General features: G+C 66.1%; 6 protein-coding genes across 6 annotated transcripts; 3 read left to right on the top strand and 3 right to left on the bottom strand.

Annotated features, from left to right (window-relative positions):
* Window positions 1-3,825: 3,825 nt before the first annotated feature.
* EMIHUDRAFT_432448 (hypothetical protein) lies at window positions 3,826-5,536 on the top strand. Its single transcript, XM_005766846.1, has 4 exons — window positions 3,826-4,684; window positions 4,753-4,797; window positions 5,037-5,074; window positions 5,203-5,536. Exons 1-4 carry the CDS (start codon window positions 3,952-3,954, stop codon window positions 5,332-5,334), a joined length of 948 nt encoding a protein of 315 aa, XP_005766903.1. The 5' UTR covers window positions 3,826-3,951; the 3' UTR covers window positions 5,335-5,536.
* On the bottom strand, window positions 5,529-7,520 carry EMIHUDRAFT_461475 (hypothetical protein; the record flags this gene model as incomplete). Its single annotated transcript, XM_005766845.1, has 7 exons — window positions 5,529-5,903; window positions 6,219-6,343; window positions 6,411-6,468; window positions 6,544-6,579; window positions 6,896-6,975; window positions 7,019-7,184; window positions 7,230-7,520. 7 exons carry the CDS (start codon window positions 7,518-7,520, stop codon window positions 5,742-5,744), a joined length of 918 nt encoding a protein of 305 aa, XP_005766902.1. The 3' UTR covers window positions 5,529-5,741.
* Window positions 7,521-10,577: 3,057 nt separating this feature from the next.
* Window positions 10,578-13,794, top strand: EMIHUDRAFT_96210 (hypothetical protein; the record flags this gene model as incomplete). The annotated part of the gene is made up of 10 exons (XM_005766844.1): window positions 10,578-10,913; window positions 11,174-11,588; window positions 11,628-11,844; window positions 11,958-11,973; window positions 12,068-12,127; window positions 12,197-12,356; window positions 12,699-12,924; window positions 13,092-13,124; window positions 13,289-13,313; window positions 13,462-13,794. The coding sequence occupies 10 exons, from the start codon at window positions 10,578-10,580 to the stop codon at window positions 13,792-13,794; spliced, it is 1,821 nt and encodes a 606-aa protein (XP_005766901.1).
* A 278-nt stretch (window positions 13,795-14,072) lies between these two features.
* Window positions 14,073-14,817, bottom strand: EMIHUDRAFT_196826 (hypothetical protein; the record flags this gene model as incomplete). The annotated part of the gene is made up of 2 exons (XM_005766843.1): window positions 14,073-14,141; window positions 14,167-14,817. 2 exons carry the CDS (start codon window positions 14,815-14,817, stop codon window positions 14,073-14,075), a joined length of 720 nt encoding a protein of 239 aa, XP_005766900.1.
* A 188-nt stretch (window positions 14,818-15,005) lies between these two features.
* On the bottom strand, window positions 15,006-16,722 carry EMIHUDRAFT_196825 (hypothetical protein; the record flags this gene model as incomplete). Its single annotated transcript, XM_005766842.1, has 2 exons — window positions 15,006-15,114; window positions 16,487-16,722. The coding sequence occupies 2 exons, from the start codon at window positions 16,720-16,722 to the stop codon at window positions 15,006-15,008; spliced, it is 345 nt and encodes a 114-aa protein (XP_005766899.1).
* Window positions 16,723-16,887: 165 nt separating this feature from the next.
* On the top strand, window positions 16,888-17,718 carry EMIHUDRAFT_196824 (hypothetical protein; the record flags this gene model as incomplete). Its single annotated transcript, XM_005766841.1, has 3 exons — window positions 16,888-17,307; window positions 17,492-17,542; window positions 17,617-17,718. 3 exons carry the CDS (start codon window positions 16,888-16,890, stop codon window positions 17,716-17,718), a joined length of 573 nt encoding a protein of 190 aa, XP_005766898.1.
* Window positions 17,719-20,255: the final 2,537 nt, after the last annotated feature.

The following is a 20,255-nucleotide window of genomic DNA, read 5'->3' as shown; positions in this document are numbered from 1 at the left end:
CGTGTTGAGCGTGACGGCCGTGCCCTAAAAGTGCGGCCGAAGACAGGGTAAATCTCGAGCAGAGTGCGAATGACGGACAAGAGAAGTACGCGCCGAGGCCGTGATCGACGGCTTGGAGCCGCCGCGCGCATTGCCGGAGCTAACGACACCGAGCTCGTTGCCGTCCGTTCCGAGCAGGGCCGCGAACCCGTTCCACTCGGCGATACCCTGGCGGTAGTGTGCGGATCAGTACTAGGGTCGGCAAGCCTCCGGGTGCACGGACTGCAGCCGACCGGGAGGGTGTGGAGGAGGCAGGGAGGGGTGTGTGACGGGAGGGTGAGACAGAAGAGAGTGAGGGGCCTTGCGGTCGGCCGCCTCGCCGCCGGCGACGCCAGTGGGCGAGCTGCCGTCCCCGACGCCCGGCTCCGCCGCCGCCGCGGCTGAGTCAACGCTCGCATCCTTGGCCCAAATGGCGCCGCTCGAGAGAGAGGAGGGGAAAGGCGAGACGTCGTCATCGGCGGCGGTGTCGGCCCCCGACTGGTTCTCCGACATGAAGTTGACCGAGTTCACTTGCACCTGGGCAGCGGATGAATCGATGCGTTTCGCATACAGGTGACACATGAGTTTACTTGATTGGCACAATCCCTCTCGGGGGCTGCAAATGAGGTGCCTACTCACAGCGCGGGCCCAGCTTGTGGTCCAGCTGCGCACGCGCAGTTCACACACGCCCACGGTTTGTTGTTTATTGGGGACCTGCGCAGCGGGCAATCGGCGGCATAAATCAGGACGAGCATTTCGCGGGCTGTGCTTTCCCGTCGCGGGCGTGGAACGCTGGTGTGACGCAATACATGCAGCTGCGGCAGAGGGAAGCGGGCAGCGGGCGGCCGCCACACGCTGTGCATGGCGCGGCGCGGCATCGGCGGCTCGGCGCGAGCGTGTGCTGTGAGAAGAGGGCCGGGAGTGCGCCGGCCTGCCGGCTCCGCGGCGCCCGGCCCCCCATTGCGGACTCCTGCTTTTTTTAGAGACGACGCGCATGGACACCCCGGCACTTCACGAGACGCCATGAAGCTCTCGAGGTCTCGAGGATACGCGGTCCACACAGGAGTGTGTGTGTGTGAGTGTGTGTGTGTTTTGATCGCGGCGCAGTCTGTGCCGTGGCGATGCCTCCGGCTGTTTGCGGTGGGCGGCTTGCTGCTCGCGGCGATGGCGAAAAACTCGTCTCGCTGCACACCAAGGGCTTATGCTCTGGCGAGATGTGAGGCGCATGCGCCCAGGGGGAGGGCGCATGCGTAACGACGCTGCTAGAGATGCGTTTCGGGGCCCAGAGATAAAACTTCTGATGCCATGCATGACCTAGTAGTGTCCCCAGCTATGGGCGTGTCCACGTTGGAGCCAGGTGTGGTGTGGGCGCGAGAATAGCTCCGCCGTTAATGGAGGCAACCGATGCGAGTCGACTGGTGTGTGTCGTCGTGGTTTCGTATCAAGAATACTCACTCACACACAGGAGTGTTTTCTGACACCCGACCCGAGTCTCTTTTCACTTGAAAAACATACATACAGGTACGACACGCACTCGACCGCCGCAAGCCAGAAGCTCGAAGAAGAAGAAAGGAGAGAGAAAGGCGAGCGGGTTTTGTTTTGTTTGCAAGGTTAGAACGAACCCATCTCCCATCCAACTACGGCAGGTAGGTGTGACCTCACACGGTCTATTGCGAGACAAGGAGGGCCCACCGTCGTGGTTTCGTATCAAGAATACTCACTCACACACAGCACACACCAAGAGTACATGTGCTGCACTGGACATCAGAGGGCCAAGGGTCGGATCAAGCAGTGGGAAGGGGACTCGAGGTGACGCGCGAGCAGAGACCTACACCTCCACGCGCTCCGCACCGCCGCGCCGATCTTCAGAGAGAGAGATTCTTCTAATGCATGACGAGCGACTCGATTTCCCTACTTGCTTGGGCTATCTATGCGGCCATGACGTGCCTGCCGAGCGACACACAGCAGCGGGCACGGGCAAGAGCTGTGGGAGAGCTCGCTCGTCGCACCGAAATGTCCACAGACCTCGCTGGCAGAGGTCCTCACTCCGCAGAGGGGTCCGTCCTCACGCAGAGGTCCTCACACCGCTGAGTGCTGCACATATAGTCTCCGCCCAGTAGTCCGCCCTCCTGCTGTGCGTCATTCGTGCGCAGACTGGATGACTGTCACCAAGATGCTCCGCCTTAACCATCACCATGAGATGAGCAAAAGCTTCAGCACTGTCTGCCGGGGGGGGGGGGGGGTCCTCCTGTGCTCCTGTGGCTGCTGGCTCGCGAGGTCCTCACGAGGGCTGGAGAGGTCCCGGGGACCTCCTTACGACGCGAGCGGTGCCACCTGGCTCATGAATTTTCTCTGTCGACGTGTCTGTGACACAGGGACAGCCGCAACAGTCACGGGGACTATCTTACATGGCGAGGTGAGGATGGTTTGCCGGCTTTTGAAGGGAACGTGATGGGGATAGCAGCGAGGCACAGCGTGTAGAAAGATTGAAACAAGACTTTTCTTGTAAGCCTCGTTGATGCGGGGCGCAAGTCTAGTCAGCTGCCTTCGGGCCCCTTCTCGCCTTCGGGCACAGGCAGCCACTCTCACGCGCCGAGCCACGCGCGGCCGTCCCCTCTCATGCCCTGGGGGCGGCAGCGGCGACCGCCCCGGGGGCGGCAGCGGTGACCGCCCCGGGGAATATGTTTAGCGACTCCCACCCCCAAGGAAGTTCTGATAGACATGTCCAGGACTCTGTGGCTGAAGTAGCGTGTGCGTCGAAGCCACAAGAGGGCTGGATACGTAGGAGAATGGGGGGGGTGGGGGTTTCGCGTATTTTGTTTTCTTAATAGTTCTGGAGCAAACGATTCCACAGCGTACAAACAACATTTCTTCGGCGACTACCTTTACAACAAGGCCCACCACCGGCGGCCCCACGACGGCGTCCTCGCCGCCTGGGCGGACGCGATGCGCGCCCCGGCCAACGCGCCGGTCGTGCACGGCGACAAGGAGAAACCAGAGGTCACCCGGCAGTACAACGAGGGGTACAAGACTGACCTCGCAGAACCCCATGCGGGACCGGGGGGGGTGCGATGAAGTGAATGAAATCAAGCTCTGGACGCCCCTCCTCAAGACCTCCTCGCCGGGCGTTGGCAACGCCTCGAGTGGCGGCACGCCCGCCTCCGTTGTGGCCACTCCTACGCCTTTGGCAACACCGAAGAGAAGGCCCGCCGCCTAAACATGGGCTGCAAGGCGCGCGGGCAGCCCGGCCAACCCTTCTCCCACAAGACCGGCCACGGCTACGTCAAGGCGCATCGCGGTTTCTACCACGACGCGATTTGTCAAGCGCAACAACTTCAACCTGCTGCTCCACGAGACGTTCGGCGGCGGCTTCTCGCCCACCGCCGTTCTCAAGCTGCGCCGCCTCGCGCGCAAAGTCGCGCGCGGAGCGTTGACCGCACGGCCTACTCGCCCAAGTACTCGCTCTCTTTTATGTCCCACCCACCATGCAGAGCGCATCTCTCTCTCTGTTGTGCGAGGCGTGAACCGCGCCATTCGCTCTCACCTGGCAACCCTGTCTGCACGTCTCTCGCGCGCGTGAACAGGGCTCCAGGCCCCAAATGACGTTTGAGTGTAGAGTTGTTTGGTATTGGTAAATAAAAATCTCTCTCAGCGTACTGGTCGTGAAGAGGCGCGATGGAATTCGTGGGACGCGAGCTGAGCGGCGGCCGGGTGTCAAAGGTCGCGCGCTCAGAGGCATCCCCCCCAGGGCCGCCGGACGGGTCGGTCCCGGCGCGCCAGCGCCGACATCCGTTCACACCCCAAGGCACATCTCCCGCGCCAGCCCGCAATCGGCCCGCGGTGAGTGCAAGCGGCCCCCACTCCGCGCAGCGCCGGTTGCCGAGCGCCGCCCCTCACATTCCTCCATAAGCGAGGAGTGCGAGCACTACATATATGTTGCTCCAAGTGCTCTTCCTGGCCCTCTCGCCCCGAATCGCCCGACCGCTCGCTGCCAGCCGCGCACGCCTGCCCTTGTGCGACGCGTCCGATCCCTCACGGAATACGGAGGCGATGCTCATGTCGGTGGAGGTGCCTGACGGCATGTCTGGCGGTATGCCGCTGCAGGTCCAGACGCCGGCGGGCCTCATGCAAGTTCTTATCCCGCCAGAGATGCGGGCGGGAGACGCCTTCCAGATCCAAGTCCCCGCCACTCCGCAGCCTGTCGCCACGCCGCGGCTCCCGACGCGCCAGCAGTCGCCTCCGACCGCGCCGCCGCCGAGCGATCCGCAGCCCACCTCGCGGCAGCCAGCCACGCCGACGCCGCCAGCGGCGGAGCTGCAGGCGCCGCCACTCGCCACAGCACCACCTCGCAACGTGCCGCTGCCCGCGCCGCCTCCTTCGCCGCCGCTGCCTTCGCCGTCGCCCGTGAGGACCATTGCGCCGCCGTCGGCGCCTCGCCTCGCGGCGGCGGAGGCCTCGTCCACTCGCCTCGGAGGGCGGCTGCTCGGCGCGGGGCTGGGCGGGTACGCGGGCGGCGCGCTCTTCGCCGGCCTCCAGCGCACCGGCCTCACCGCTTGCACGCCGTTCCACCCGGCGGGCTGCAGCGGCCTCCTCGAGCAGCAGCAGCAGCAGCAGCAGCAGCTGGGGCAGCAGCTGGGGCAGCAGCTGGGGTCGACTACCCAAGGCGGCGGGCCCTGGCCTCGTCCTCGAGATCACCCGAGATCACCCGAGATGACCCGAGATTGCGCGTAGGCGGCGGGCCTGGCCTCGTCCTCGCCGCACTCGTCTTCTCTCTGCTCGGCGCGAGACGCGCCGAGATCGCCCGAGATGAGCCGAGATGCGCCGAGATCACCCGCGATGGCCCGAGATGGCCCGAGATGACCCGAGATGAGCTTGGCCTTGGACGCGCCGCTGTCGGGGGACCCTGGGCGAGCTGGCCTCGCCTCGGTGAGCTGGCCTCGCCTCGGCTGATATCCACCTCGAGACCTCGAGAGACAGAGAGAGAGAGAGAGGAGTGGGCTCGCTCCCTCACCTCTCAGGCGCGGCGCTGCTGGAGAGCCTCGCGACGACGGAGGAGGCGCCGCTCCCCCCTAGAGCAGACCCAGCCTGCCCACTTCTCTCTCCGGCGGTCTCTTCCTTAGTAAGCATCACCTCTCGAGGAGGATTGTCTTGGCCGGTCCGACGGCGCCCTGCTCACGTGGGTAGGCGCCGCTGCCCGACCCTTTGATGGGGGCGGCGTGGGGCGGGCTGCACACGCTCGCGCGCGGGCCGAGCAAGGCTGTCGGCGGTGCCGCGGCTTGGGCCATCGAGGCTGCAAGGGAGGCCTCGCCGCTGTGAGGCACGCTCACGCTGTCCTACTCGCATCTCGCATGCGGCTCTACGGTTCTACGCAACTATGGCTCTGTCCTCTGAGCACCACCGCCGCCAACACGGGGATCTGAGGAAGAGGGGAGGAGGGAGCGGGCGTGTCAGACGAGTGTCACTCGCTCGAGACATCGATGTTGGGGCGCCGTTTAGCGTTTAAAACTCCCCAATGAAGAAAAGGCTTAAAAAAGGAAAAGGCCCACCCACCGCCCCGCCACGCACGGTCTGACTCTGTGGGGCTCCAGCCTTCACACACAGAGAGCGCGCCACACGGGTCACGGACACGCCTCGCCGCGTCAGCTGGTCCGCGCGCCCCCTCCTCCCTCCCGTTTGTGCTGGGACGGCGGGGTGGTCGACCTCCTCTCCCTCGCTGCGCTTGGTCAAGCTCTTCGCTGGCCTGTCCGCCGCATCGCGTCCGCCGCCGCCGCCAGCGACTCCACGTCCCTGCTGTCGAGCGGCCGGCAGTGGTAGCGCGTCTGCTCGCGCCCTGACAGCGCGAGGACCCACTGTGGCGCGTCGAACTCGGGCAGAGGCGCGTAGTCCTGCCGGCGGAGGAGGAGTACTCAGCAGTCAGGTGCCGCCGAGATGCCGCCGAGATCCCGCCGAGATGCCGCCGAGATGCCGCCGAGATGCCGCCGAAGTGTCGCCGAGATGCCGCCGAAGTGTCGCCGAGATGCCGCCGAGATGCCGCCGAGATGCCGCCGAGATGCCGCCGAGATGCCGCCGAAGTGTCGCCGAGATGCCGCCGAAGTGTCGCCGAGATGCCGCCGAGATGCCGCCGAGATGCCGCCGAAGTGTCGCCGAAGTGTCGCCGAGATGCCGCCGAGGTGTCGCCGGGGTGTGGCCCGAGATGGCTCCTGGTCGGCGTAGAAGCGGAGCAGCTTCGGCTGGTCGGCAGACGCATGCAAGTACACCTCCCCGTGGCCCCAGCGCGCCGCCAGCCCCTCCGCCGCCCGCAGCAGCCGCCGGCCGAGCCCCTTGCCTGTTCACAGCTCGAGCTGTGAAGATGTGCGCCGCGGCGCGAGATTGCAATCTCGGCTACATCTCGCCGCGCAGTGCCGACACGACGGCCAAGTTGGACACATACGCCACCCGCTCCCTCGGCGCCTAGTAGTGGAGGCCGACTCCGTCGTCAGTCGTGAAGCAGCGACCGACACGTCCCCGCCCCGCCCACCCACGCGCCCAAGGCGGGTGGAGAGGCCTCACATCGCCGGGCACCTGGCGAGAGCAACGCACGACTAGCTGACTCATGGAGGCGGAGGCCTCACAGGCCGAAGCTACCAATCTACGAGAGTCTCTGCCTCGGAGGTGCCTCGGAGGTGCCTCGGAGGTGCCTCGGAGGTGCCTCGGAGGTGCCTCGGAGGGTGCCTGTGAGCTGTTGATTAATTAATTGTTCATCACTCTCAGAGGGTGTCTGTGAGCTGTTGATTAATTAATTGGTCATCACTCTCAGAGGGTGTCTGTGAGCTGTTGATTAATTAATTGTTCATCACTCTCAGAGGGTGTCTGTGAGCTGTGCCAGAGGCAGCCTCACCCTGCCATCCCTCGGCTCGATGGACACCTCGACCACGCCGACCACGGAACCGCCCTCGACCGCACAGAGCATCAGCGAGCCTGCGCCAAGGGGCGCAGGAGTGAGGCTCTCACGGCTCGCCACCGCCTCCAGCGCACGCGCGGAAGCCCTGCGGCGGAGGCGAGTCTGCGCTCGGCGCCTTCAGCCGCCCGCCGCACCGCGCCTGCGCCTGCAGCCGCAGCAGCAGCCGCGTGAAGGCCTTGAGGCCTCCGTTGACCCGTGTGAGCGGAGGGCGGAGCAGCTCCATCTCCTAGAAGAAGCCGCCGGAGAGCGTCAGGCAAGGGACGGCACGGACTGCTCGAGCAGCGCCGTCATCCTCGTCAGAGAACTCGGCGGCGGCAAGGGTGAGCGCGTCCTTGTAGAAGCCGTCCATCAGCACATCGATCGCCGCGGACAGATCGCTCTCCTCAGCCAGGCCGAGCCGCACAGACCGGACCGCCTCGCCAGAGCCGGGCTGCGCAAAGGCTGGTTCGAGATCGGCGACGAAGACGACACTGCGCGGCGGGCTCGTGCGGGGCGAACAGCCGCGCGCTTGCAGCGCGCGCGGGCCGCAGTGTGGCAGCAGAGGTAGCAAGAGGACTGACATGTCGCCAAAAAAGAAATTCCCGCGTGACGACCCCGGGCCGCTAGGGCTATGCCGTGTCTCGACTTTGACGTCTCTCGTGCGACAGATCACGCAGTTGTGAAGTCCGAGAGGGCGAGGCGCATCCGTCGCGTTCGCAATCGGCCGATGACCTGCTGCTTGCGGGTGACCGTCTTCTGTCTGCCCTCACGCGCGACGCAACCATGACACCCGTCTATCCCCAATCCCGCCCATGGCGATGCCTCACTGCTTTGGCGCCCACGCCTCGTCCTTCTTCGGCAGCAGCTGGTTCGACAGGTCCTCTCCGTGGCCTAGGCAGCCCCGCTCGCCCTTGCCCCAGGTAAAGACTGCGCCGTCAGCGGTGAGGGCGATGCTGTGGGTGAATCCCGCCGACACAGCGACGACGCGCTGGCCAGCAAAGGCCTCGACCTTCTTGGGTAGCAGCTGGGTCTGCTCGTCGCCGTGGCCCAACTTGCCGTCGCCTCCATTGCCCCAGCTCCAGACGGCGCCGTCGGCGGTGAGGGCGAGGCTGTGGTCATCTCCAGCCGACACAGCGACGACGCGCTGGCCAGCAAAGGCCTCGATCTTCTTCGGCAGCAGTTGGTCCTGCCGATTGCCGTGGCCCAGCTGGCCAAGGCCTCCCCAGCCCCAGCTCCAGACGGCGCCGTCAGCAGTGAGGGCGAGGCTGTGGATTACTCCAGCCGATACGGCGAGGACGCGCTGGCCAGCCAACGCCTCCACCTTCTTCGGCAGCAGCTGCTGCTGCTCGTCGCCGTGGCCCAGCTGGCCAAAGCCTCCATCGCCCCAGCTCCAGACAGCGCCGTCAGCAGTGAGGGCGAGGTTGTGCGCTCCTCCAGCCGACACGGCGAGGACGCGCTGGCCAGCAAAGGCCTCGATCTTCTTCGGCAGCAGCTCGCTCTCCTCGTCGCCGTGGCCCAGCCGGCCACAGGCTCCAAAGCCCCAGCTCCAGACAGAGCCGTTGGCGGTGATGGCGAGGTTGTGGTACTCTCCTGCCGACACAGCGACGACGCGCTGGTCAGCGAAGGCCTCGACCTTCTTGGGCAGCAGCTGGGTCTGCCCGTCGCCGTGGCCCAACCGGCCAAAGGCTCCAGTGCCCCAGCTCCAGACACTGCCGTCGGCGGCGAGGGCGAGGCTGTGCGCGTCTCCAGCCGACACGCTCACAGCGCGCTCACCGCCCAGCGGGGAGGGGAGGCGGGTCGGCGTTTGGAGCCGCGTCACGCCCTCGCCGTGCCCGAGCAGTCCTGGACGGTACGACGGCGCATTGCCGCACGACGAGAGCCGCCCCTCGCCGTCGATGAAGATGCTGTGGCGTTCGCCTGTCGCCGCCCTCGCCGGCGGGTTGGACTCGCGCAGCAGCGCAGAATAGCACAGCCACCGCACGGCGCAGCACTCGCCCGCTGGCTGCGCGGGCAGCTCGAAGCCGCGCTCTTGCGCCCACAAGCGGATGCCCTCCGCCGCGAGCGCGGCGTGGAAGAGCAGCGAGACGGCCGCGGCGCGAGCGATGTCGGCGGGACTGTCGCAGCGAGAGAGGACGTGCTCGAGGAGCGCCGTGGGGAGGTCGAGGAGGCGGGTGGGCGGCGGCGTGCTTGGCGAGGGCGCGGCGGTGGAGGCGGAGGCGAGGCGGCGCGAGCGGCGGCGCGGCGGTTGGACATCGCAAGGAAAAGAAATCACGCGCGGCGCGCCGTCGTGCCGCCGGGTGCAATCTGTCCTATACGAGAGAGGAATCCCTGGGACGCTGTCAAAATTGTATTAACTTTTTCCAAGTGGTCGCCGCCGTGCGTCGTCCCCGCCCAGAGCCAGACGCTGTGCGCCACACGCTCCTCCTCATACTCGGCACTCGAGTACTCTAAGAGCTTTTCAAAAGAAAAAATGATCCCTCAAGGACGCAGCAGGCAATCGGTTTAGGCGAACTCACTCCCTCTCGCGCGGGAAGCGCTCTTGCCGTCCCTATCAAGGTCGCCCGCCCGCGTCACACATCGTCGAGGATCTCGCGCTGCCTCGCCTCCACGTTGGCCTCCGAGGCGAGCCCAATCTCGCGGAGGGCCTTGAGCTCCACCAGCCGCTGGCGCACGCTCCGCTCCACGCGAGGCCGCTGCGCCGGCCGCGCCCCCCGGGCCTGCCTCGCTGCCGCCCGCCTCGCCGCTCGGCTCGTCGACTTCGATCGCGTCCTACTCGCCGAGCACAACTCGGCGGTCGCGAAACAGCAGCCACTCCTCATTGCCCTCGTAATCGTTCGCGTGAAGCAGCACGTCGCCCGGCCTCGCAATGTGCAGCAGTGACTCATGCGCGGAGTGAAGGTGCTCGGTCAGCGGCTCCGGCCAGTTCCTGGCCAGCCCTGGCCAGCAGCCCATGTCAATGTAGTCCTGCGATAGCACTTGCATCTTCGTCCAGCTTATCGGCTCCTCTACGCCATCGAACACGAGGTTACACTGCTCCTCTGTGGGCTCTCCTTCGGAAAAGGCGGCTGGCTTGGCGCACGTCAGCGAGACGGGGATGTTGATGGATGCCCGGACGCGAATCTCACCATTCCCAACCATCAGCACGCCGTAGTTTGGCTCGTTTGTAGTCTGGCCGGCGAGGGCGGGGTTCCAGCACATCGTCCCTCCGGACTCCGCGAGATAGCAGTCAGAGTCTCGGCTGCGACCAACAAGGACCATCACCTGATCACCGCCAGCGCGCAGGTGGCGCCTGTCGACCAGGACAGGCGCTGGCTGTCCGGGTCCGCCCGTCGGCTGCACCAAGACGCGCGCCGGGTCAGAATCGTCAGTACTGACCACCACGCCGCTTCCGAGATTGCCTGGGACCATGATGTCGACAATGTCGCCGGCCTGGAAGTCGATTAGGTACGCGTCTTCCTCGTCGCTCATCCTGACGTGCTTGAGAGGGGAAGAGAGGAAGGACGGTCGACCGCCCGCCGGTGCCCCCCACCGCACGAAGGCGCCAAAAAGCCAAAAAGCACAAAAAGAAAGGAAACACGAATCGGCGACTTCGATTTCAGTTACGAAAAAAGAAATTCGCGTCCGCCACGTTGCCGCTGACATGAGCTCCGTCTACACCTCGTCGGCCGGATCGCGCGGCCGTGGCCTCTTCACCGCACGCGCCTGCCCGTCGCACAGCCTGCTGCGGCTCGGAGAGCCGCACGCGGCTTCGCCGATGCCAGGCTGCGCTTCGGTGTGCTGCTCCTGCGGCAGGCACCTGGAGCGGCCCGTCCGCTGCGCCTGCTCCGCCGCCTACTGCAGTGAGGCGTGTCGCGACAAGGCGTACGACACTGGCCACGCCTTGCTCTGCGTCGCCGCCGACGATGCTGCACGGTCAGCGGCGTCTCTGGCGGAGCTGCTCTCACTCGGGTCGGACGCGGCGAGAGCTAGCCGAGAGGTCGCTGAGAGGGTAGAGCAGATGGCACTTTTTCTCGACCGCCAGCCGCGTCGCTTCACGACGGACAACAATGGCAGGCGCTCTTCCTGCCGCTCGCCTGCAAGCTGACTGCGGCGGTGGTGGCGGAGGCGGCGGCGGGCAGCGCGAGCCGTGCCGAGAGCGTGCTGACTGCTGCGCGGGAGCTGGCTCGACGGCCGGCGAGCGGAGGGCCTAGATTGATGAGCTGATGTTGATTGACGGCCAGCTCATTTCATTGATAGGTGGGAGGGCTGGCGAGCGGAGGGCCGTGGGTGGCTGCTGCTGGCGTGAGCGCGGTGGCAGGCCACTTTCCAGAGGAGGAGGAGGGCGAGGAGGAGGAGGGCGAGAGCGACGAGGGCCAGGGCGAGGGCGAGAGCGAGGGCGAGGGTGGGGAGGAGGGCGAGGGTGAGGGCGAGGGTGAGGGCGAGGGCGAGGGCGAGGGTGAGGAGGAGGGCGAGGGCGAGGGTGAGGGTGAGGGTGAGGGAGAGGAGGCACACAGCCCAGAGGCCCTCGAGGCCGAGGCTCGGCTCCTGCTGCCGCACTGCTGGCGGCTCCTCCTCGGCTGCTTCGAGGGGAGGCTGCCTGAGGGCGCGCCGTCGCGGCGCGTGCTGCGACTGCTGCGCTCCTACGGCGAGGTGTTGGCTCGGCTCTCTCGTGGTGTGAACGGCGTCTCTTCACACCTACGGCTGTGACCAGGCGAGGGCTGGCTCGGCTCTCTCGTCGCCGCGCTGGAACGAAACGCTCTCCCCGCGAGCGGCGCGGGCTGTGCCGACCCCGCCACCGGCGGCGCAGGAGCGGTGTTGCCCGAGGGGGTGGTGCTGTCAGCTGCTGGCTCGATGCTCAACCACAGCTGCGTGCCATCGTGCGCCGTGGTGTTCGGCGACGAGGCGGCCAAGGGGGGAGAGTGGACAGGGTGGGGCCGTGTCTCGCTCCTCGCTCTCCGCGACCTCGCGCCTGAGAGCGAGCTCGCAATCTCCCGCCCCCCGCCGCCCACGCCGCCTCTTCACAGCCGTCCGCTGTGAACAGGCGAGCTCACGATCTCGTACGTGGACACGTCGCTGCCGCTCGCGGCGAGGACTAGCGAGCTCCGTGCGGCGCTGTGGACAGCGTCTCTTCACACCTCTGGCCGTGAACAGGCGAGGACGGCGGCGCTCCGAGCGATGCACGGCTTCGTGTGCCGGTGCGAGAAGTGCGAGGTGCGCAGCGCGTCGCTCGGCATCGCCGCTGTGAGCAGCGCCTCTTCACAGGGGGCGGCCTGTGAACAGGTGCAGCGCGGCGTCGCTCGCGTGCGCAAGATGCACCCCGCGGGCAGCGACGAGCGGCTCGAGGCGCTGAGAGCGTTTGGGTTGCGCGCGCTCGAGGAAGGGCTCTACGAGGACGCTGTGGCCATCCACCGCCGGCTGCTGCGGGAGGCCGCACTGTGTAGTCAGTCATGAGCCGCTCATCGCTGATTCGCACAAGTCAAAGATGAGTAGCAAGCAGAGAAGTAGTGATCAGTCACACCGCTTTGGGGTGATGGAGGTTCAAAACGGTGCTTCGCACGGCCTTCCCACACAGAGGACATAGTACGGAGCTATCGAATAGTGATCAGTCACACCGCTGCCACCGGGAGGCGGCACTTGCCGACGAGGAGCTGAGCAAGCCCGCGGAGATCTGGAGGGCGAGGCGGCGGCGCGGCGATGCGCTGCTGCGCCTCGGAGGCGCCTAATTAGTTTTTGGTTAGCTGTTAATTAAGTGTTAATGAAGAGGCGCTGCTGCGCCTCGGAGGCGCGCTGCAGCGGCTGCACCGCTTCGACGAGGCGAGGGCCGCGTGGCTGGGCGGCAGCGAGGCGCTGCCAGAGCACGCAGAGCTGAGACGCGAGGCTGCGGCTGCGCGCGCCTACCACATCGCCCCTCCGCCGCACGCGTCGCCGCCGGGGAAGCGCAAGAGGCCGGCGGCGGAGGCGAGGATCCTCGCGGCGGGAGGCGGGCGCACGATCACTTCTTCCGAGAAGTGATGAGTCATTTGAGTCATCCATCTCCATGCCCCGGCCAAAGGCGGGCGCCGGATCGCCCTCTCGCTGCAGCCGCTCCTCTCCCCCGCCGTGTGCGACAGGGTCGTCGAGCTCTGCGAGACGAGAGGTGTGAACAGCGTCTCTTCACACCTACTGCTGTGAACAGGTCGTCGAGCTCTGCGAGGCGAGCGCGGCGAAGGTGGGCGGCTGGTCCACGCTGCGGCGCACTAATGGTTGGCACATACCATCGGCACATGTTGATATTGACAGGCGGGCGGCTGGTCCACGCTGCGACACACGTCCGTCCCGACGACAGACACGGAGGTGTGAACAGCGTCTCTTCACACCTCCTGCTGTGAACAGGTCCGTCCCGACGACAGACATGGAGGTGCGGGGGGTTGGTGAGGTGCTCACCCTCTTCAACGAGTGCTGCGCCTCCAGCCTCTTCCCCTTCCTCGAGGCGAGAGATCCCCCGAGACCGAGATTCCCCCCCGCTCGAGGCGCTGCGCTCTTCCCACACCTCTGGCGGTGAGCAGGCAACCTACGCCGAGAGCCGGCTCAAGGTCTCCGCGAGCCGGCTGCGCGTGTGGGACGCTTTCGTTGTGCGCTACGACGCCGCCGCGCAGCGCTCGCTGCCGACCCATCAGGACGACTCGCACCTCTCGCTCACGATCGCCCTCAACGAGACGGGCGAGTACGACGGCGGGGGCACCTCCTTTGAGGACCTCGGCGGCGAGGGCTTCGTCAGGCCGGAGAAGGGGTGCGTGGTCGCCTTTCCGGGGGAGCTGCGGCACGGCGGGAGGGCCGTCACCCGCGGGGTGAGGTACATCATCGCCGTCTTCCTGTGGGTCACCGAGGAGAGCCCGTGAGCGGGTAGAGCCGTGTCTGTGCGTGTCGCGCTTGTGACGGTGGTATCATGCACCTTTTGTATAAGGTAAGGTAAGGTAAACTTCTCCACACACACGAGGTGGTGGGGCAAGGGGGGGCAACCCTCGCGTCTCCACGTCTGACGACAGGAGCCCCACGGCATTCAAAGTGCAAGGCCCAGTGCGCGTGGGTGAGCGGTGCGTGTGCGTGTGTGTGTGTGTGTGTGTGTGTGTGTGTGTGTGTGTGTGTGTGTGTGTGTGTGTGTGTGTGTGTGTGTGTCTCACGTCACTGCATCCTCCGCCGGTTCCTCCCGTCGCCTCTTCTTTGTTCGAATGTTTTTCAATCCATCCTTCACGAAGCGCCTCTGTGCGGACCGCGAACAGCCGTCGCGAGATCGGCGCGTAGTCGGCAACGCAGCCTCCGAGATAGAAGCAGCCGTCCCACCGGATGTGGCCGTATCGCTGTGCATCCATCCATCCCGCCGGCTTTGTCCACTCCTGCACCGCTTGCTGAAGTCTGCCGCATCCCCGGCTGGCGGGTGGGAGCGCAGGGTTGAGTCTGTGGTACGCAAACTCGACGGCGAACTTTTCAGCGTCGTAGCACTCCGAGAAGTTCATTGCCCAGCCCTGCCTCAACCTCACTCCCCAGTTGAATGCCGACAGGAAGCGTGCGACTGGGTCGCGGATGCTCACCACGATGTGGGGCGTGGCACGGAACAGGCTCCGCGGGACGGGGTGCACATGCACGGCGTCGTTGCGGATTCCGGCCTTGTGGAGCGTCGTCGCGACTGTTGACCCGCCAGTCTTGCCGATGTGCACCAGTAGCACCGTGCTGTTGAGGGGATGCAGCGGGCTTGGCACTCCCGCTAAGAAGGGGTATGCGTCAAACCCCGGTTGCCCCCTCGGGATGCGCAATCTGGCGAGAGAGACATCGATGCCCTCCTCCCATCGCCGCTGGCACGCCGGGGACGTCGAGGTGCCCAGCTCTAGACGGGCGGCCGTCGGCAGGTCGACGATCAGAGGCATATATCCCCATTCATCCCGAAATTGGCCGTGTGATAAATCGCGGCTCCCGATCATCCGGCCCGCTGGGTGCGCTTCTCAGCTCCCCGGCCCTGGATGTGAGGTTACCGACTGCACTCCAAGTGCTCCAAGCGCCGCGGGGAAGAATTTTACAACTGCTCGCCGCGGGGAAGAAAGAAGGTGTAAGGCCCCTATATGGGCTTCCAGTATCGGACCTTCAAGACATGCGCTTTTGGCCGGTGGCCTCCTCGGACATGGTACGGCTTACCTCCGGTGAGATAGTGGCTGCCACGTTCAAGCCTGGGGTCGATCGAACTCTCTCGAACTTGAGTCTTGACAAACAAAGAGAACTTGAGGGAGGAGGAATCCGGCGGACGCAATCCGTATCATTCACTCGCCGACGCCCCGTCGCACACTCTTGCAGTCTACACACAACACACACACCGTGACGCCTCGGCTAACTTCGAGCCACGGCCGCGCGCACGGGACCCCCGAGCCCTCTACAGCAAGGCAAGGAAAGAACAGATTCGCGCCGTCGCCATCGGCGCCACCTCCTCCCAAGCGTTTGTGGCCGGGTCGTACCGCTCTACCGTGCTGCTGATCACGCCCTCGTCCTCGTCCGGTAGGTCATCGTTCTTGCCGCCCACAGCGTACAACTTGCCGCCGAGCACCGCCACGCCGACAGCAGCCCGCGACACCGCCATCGGCGCCACCTCCTCCCACGCGTTCGTCGCCGGGTCGTACTGCTCCACCGAGCTGAGGCGGCCGTCGTCGTCGTTGCAGCCTCCCACGGCGTACAGTTTGCCGTCAAGCACCGTCACAGCGAGGCGACTTCGAGCCGACGCCATCGGCGCCACCGCCTCCCACGCATTGGCTGCCGGATCGTACCGCTCGACTGAGCTGAGATAGCCACCCACAGCGTCGTAGCCACCCACAGCGTACAGCTTGCCGTCGAGCACCGCCACAGCGAGCTCGTCCCGCTCCTCCGCCATCGACGCCACCGCCTCCCACACGTTCGTCACGGGATCGTACCGCTCGACCGAGCTTAGTTCGTCGCCGTTCCATCCGCCCACAGCATACAGCTTGCCGTCAAGCACCGTCACAGCGAGGCGACTTCGAGCCGACGCCATCGGCGCCACCGCCTCCCACGACTTCGTAGCCAGGTCGTACCGCTCCACCGAACTGAGCGCGACTCCATGGCGTGAGAATGGCGTACCTCTGCCATCGGCGCCACCGCCTCCCACGCGTTCGTCGCCGCGTCGTACCGCTCGACCGAACTGAGCGCGTTGTAGCCGGCATCCTGCCCGCCCACCGCGTACAGCTTGCCGTCGAGCGCCGCCACGGCGTGATTCTTGTGTGGTGTCACCATCGGCGCCACAGCCTCCCACGCGTTCGTAGTCCGTACCGCTCGACCGAGTTGGAAGTTGCGCCGTCAGCCACTCTATGGCCGCCCACCGCATAGAGCTTGCCACCGAGCACCGCCATGCCGACATACCATCGTGCCGTCGGCATCGGCGCCACAGCCTCCCCCTCCCACTCATTTGTAGACGGGTCATACCGCTCCAGCGAGTTGACGAAAGCGGCATACCTGTCGTGGCCGCCGATCACGAGCAGGCGCGGCCTCATGCGCTTCTTCAGCGTCTCCTTCCAGCCGCGGCGCCACGCGCGGCACGTCCCCTTGGCGGCGTGCTCCTTGGTCGGCAGCTGGGCGAGGATGTGCGGGGCGAGGTCCGGCGAGAGGAGGACCTCGGAGAGCACCCTCTCGGGCTGCTCCGCGAGCCGAGCGGCGTGCTCCTCCGCCACGCGCATTGCGGCGGCGCTCCAGAGAGGCGCCTGCTCGTCGATGAAGGCGACGAGCTGCTCTGGCGAGAGGCCCGCGAGGCGGGCGCCGATGCGGTGGGAGGCCATCGGTGCCAGGCCGGGGGCGTCAGAAGGCGCGAGATGCCCGGGGATTTCTTTTCTTCCACAAGTCAAACATTGGCGGTGGTTTTTCTTCTTTTTTGGCGTACCGAGGATTTCGCTCGGTGAACGCGCCGCGAAGGTGCGCCGTTTTCCCGCGCGCGTGTCATTGCCATGCTCTTCCCCGTCCTCAGCGCGTGTATGAGCGGCGGCGGCTTTGGCAGAGCAGCGAGGCCGGCATCGGGCGGCGGCTTTGGTAGAGGAGGGGCGAGGCCCGCTGCAGCGCGGAAGCCGCCGCCGTCGCTCGAGGCTGTCGCCGCACGATTTCGCAACCGGCTCCCAGCGAGTGAGTGCGAGCCGTGCGCATGCGGCAGCGGCCTGGGGTACGCCGCGTGCTGCCAGCCTTACCATGCCGGCGGTGCTTCTCCCGAGTCGCCCGAGCGGTGCCTGCAAGCTCGCTTCTCTGCGTTTGCGTACCGCCTGCCGCTGCCGCTCATCGCGACCACGCACCGCGAGAACCGCGACTACCGCGAGGACCGCGTGGCCTGGGCGCGTGCGCTGGACCGCGAGGGGATGTTCGACGGCTTTGAGTTTGTGAGGCTCGACATCGGGGCTCGGGAGGAGGGAGGCGGCGAGGGAGGCGGGGAGGGAGGCGGGGAGGGAGGCGGGGAGGAGGAGTGCGAGACAGGCGCGAGGGGCGACAGCGACGAGGCCGCGCCTCTCCTTCACCGGACGGCGCCTGTGAACGGCGTCTCTTCACGCCTTCAGCCGTGAACAGGCGCGCCTCTCCTTCACAGCGACGCTGCGGCCGCGGGGAGGAGGAGAGGAGGTCGACCGTGCGCAGAGGGCAACCGCGCCATCATCGCGGGGCGTCTGTCGCTGACTCTGCTCCTCGCCCCGCAGGTGTCCTTCTCGGAGCGGAGCCGCTTCCTGCGCGGCGGCAGCGGCTGGCTGTACGCGAGCGGCGAGGTGACGGCGGAGGAGGGAGGGACGGTGCTCAACTGATGAGCCGAGTGTTTGCAGTGGTTGGACACACCTTTACTTTTTTACATCCGAGAGAAAAAGTCGGTTAGACGGCGCATCACAGCGTCAGCGAGGTCTCAGGTCTCACGGCAACGCGTTTTGCATATTCGCTCTCCGCGTGTGCGGGTGACGTGCGTCCTCTGCTCTATCTTTCTGGTCTAGATCTATCTCACCTGCGTACCTTACCGCCCGTGCAGCGTTCCACGACCCACTCCGGCGACTTGAAGGAGAAGGGCGTGTACTTGTACCTGCAGCGCAGCAGAGCGGAGCCACGGCCAACGTGTCGCCGTGCTACGTGTCGCCGCGCTACAGACTGTGCAACCGAAGTGCAACCGAAGTGCAGCCGAGGTGCAGCCGAGGTGCAGCCGAGGTGCAGCCTTGCCCGTCAAGCAGCCCGGAGGCAGCCGGGAGGCAGCCAAGGAGGCAGCCAAGGAGGCAGCCAAGCGTGCGTGTGAGCGTGAGCCGTCTCTCGCTTCTCTCGCGGACCTCCGCCGCAAGCGGGAGCGAGGGTAGATTGCGTGCAAGTGCAGCCACGGCACCGAGTACCTGCACCGAGACGGCGCGGCGTGACGGGAGAAGAGAGAGGTGTCGGCAGAGCCGCCTCCTCGGAGAGCCTGACAGCTCTCATGTGCAGGAAGGGGTGAGAGCGGCGCGCGCTGGGGTTGCGGCGGCGGCTGGCGGCTGCTGTCGGCGCCACGGCGGCCAGTGAAAGCCGAGCGCGAGCTCCTGTGCACATGTTTACTTCCTTGAGTGGCGGTGGTACGTGGTGCATAATTCCTCTCGAGTGCCGAGCTCCTGTTCACAGCGAGTCGCTGTGAGGAGGCGGTGGCGTCGTGGCGTTGGCTGCTGCTCGCTCGCCGCGGGGTCGAAGGATGAGCCGACCTCCGCGAGGACGAGGGACCGCGCCTGGCCGAGGTACAGCCGAGGTACGGCCGAGGTAAAGCCGAGGTACAGCCGAGGTACGGCCGAGGTACAGCCGAGGTGAGTCGAGGCATGGCTGAGATCCGTCCGAGATCGGTCCGAGATCTGTCCGCGATCTGTCCGAGGTCCGAGAGATGCCCGAGATCAACCGCGTCTCTCTCCCTGCCGCGCGCCTTGGTCTCCATGCGCCGTACAAGCGCCGCGCCCTGCTCGCCCCGCAACAGCGACGCGTCCCTCACAAACGAGCGCGGTATGACGAGGAGGTGGAGGTCGGAGGCCTGGTCACGCAGGCGGCTGTGAAGAGGAGGGCAGCAGCGGAGGAGCAGGAGGAGGAGGGGCGAGAGGCCGGGTTCTTGTCTCGGAAGGAGAAGAGGTCGCCGTCGTCGTCGACTACGCTCGCTGGCGCGTCGCCCTTCAGGATGCGCAAGAAGATGTTGTCTGGCAGCGGAGCGTCGACCGGCCCTCGGTCGGTCCACGAAAAGAACCGGCGCCGCTGTGCCGGCGAGGCCACGCCGGCGGCAGAGGCTGAGGCTACATGCAGCCAGCGTGGCGACGGAGCGGCGGCGGCGGCGGCGGCGGCGGCAAGGCTGGTGGCTGCGCGGCGGCCGCCGCTCTGGCGCCCGATCCTCGCAACGGCGTCACAGGGTGCGATCCTTGGATAGATCGCCGGTCTGCCTGGCGTGCGAGGGCCCAGCGGGCGCGAGAAGGCCGCGGCGGCAGCGGAGAGCAGCGAGAGCAACACCATCGAACGGGCTGGGCCAGCTGCCGGCGACGGCCGAACATTGTCAGCGATTTTTTTTTCGCGGAAAAAGAAGAGAAATTCCAGGAAGGATACCTTCGGGTACGTCGAGAGCTTCATTCACTGAACCAGTAAAAAGGGGCGGAGGATTTGTGCCCGCCGTGTTTGCTAAGTTTTGCTAAGGGTGCTGTTCGAGTCTACAGCCATGGTGCAGCGGCGGCCCAGAGCACCGCATCCTCACACCCCGCCTGACAGGCTGCTCGTCGCGCCAGAGCTCAGGCTCGCGCTCTGCTGGACGCCAAAGGTTGGCTCGCGCTTTCTCGTGCATCTCTTCCAGAGCCTCACAGGCTGCCGGCAGCACCCTCTCGCCGAGGGCAACACCGCGTGCGGGCTTGCGGCGCCGGGTTGGCTCGGGCCCCTCGCGCCTCCGGGCTGCAACGCCTCCTCCGGGCTGCACCGCTGCAATGGAGTGTGGAAAAGGGAGGCGTGGCACGGATTCCGGCGGCTGGTCGTCCTTCGGGACCCGCTGTCGCGCTTCCTCTCCGCCTACGAGGACAAGAGCTCATTAGTCCCCTCGTCGTCGGACGGCTCGCTGCGCGAGCTGGTGTGCTCTTGAGATGCGACACAGACCATGTGGAGGACGCGTCGAGTATCGACCTCTACTGCTTAGTGTGTGTGTGTGTGTGTGTGTGTGTGTGTGTGTGTGTGTGTGTGTGTGTGTGTGTGTGTGTGTGTGTGTGTGTGTGTGTGTGTGTGTGCGTGTGATCGAAGGGAATACCAACCCCACAATGCCTAAAAACCCAGCCCAGTACAGAGTGTACAGACTAGAGCGGCCGCACACTGCTCGGTACCCCCCCCT

The sequence above is a fragment of the Emiliania huxleyi genome, assembly GCF_000372725.1.
Source record: "Emiliania huxleyi CCMP1516 unplaced genomic scaffold EMIHUscaffold_5, whole genome shotgun sequence".
NCBI classification, from domain to species: domain Eukaryota; phylum Haptophyta; order Isochrysidales; family Noelaerhabdaceae; genus Emiliania; species Emiliania huxleyi.
Note: the sequence above shows the minus strand (reverse complement) of the source record. Positions and strands in the feature narration are given on the sequence as shown.

Coding starts and splice junctions, on each gene's coding strand:
- EMIHUDRAFT_432448 (XM_005766846.1), top strand. CDS start 3,952: ATGTTGCTCCAAGTGCTCTTCCTGGCCCTCTCGCCCCGAATCGCCCGA. Junction 4,685..4,752: donor GGGGTCGACTACCCAAGGCG/GCGGGCCCTGGC, acceptor TGCGCGTAGGCG/GCGGGCCTGGCCTCGTCCTC. Junction 5,075..5,202: donor GCCTCGCGACGACGGAGGAG/GCGCCGCTCCCC, acceptor TCACGTGGGTAG/GCGCCGCTGCCCGACCCTTT.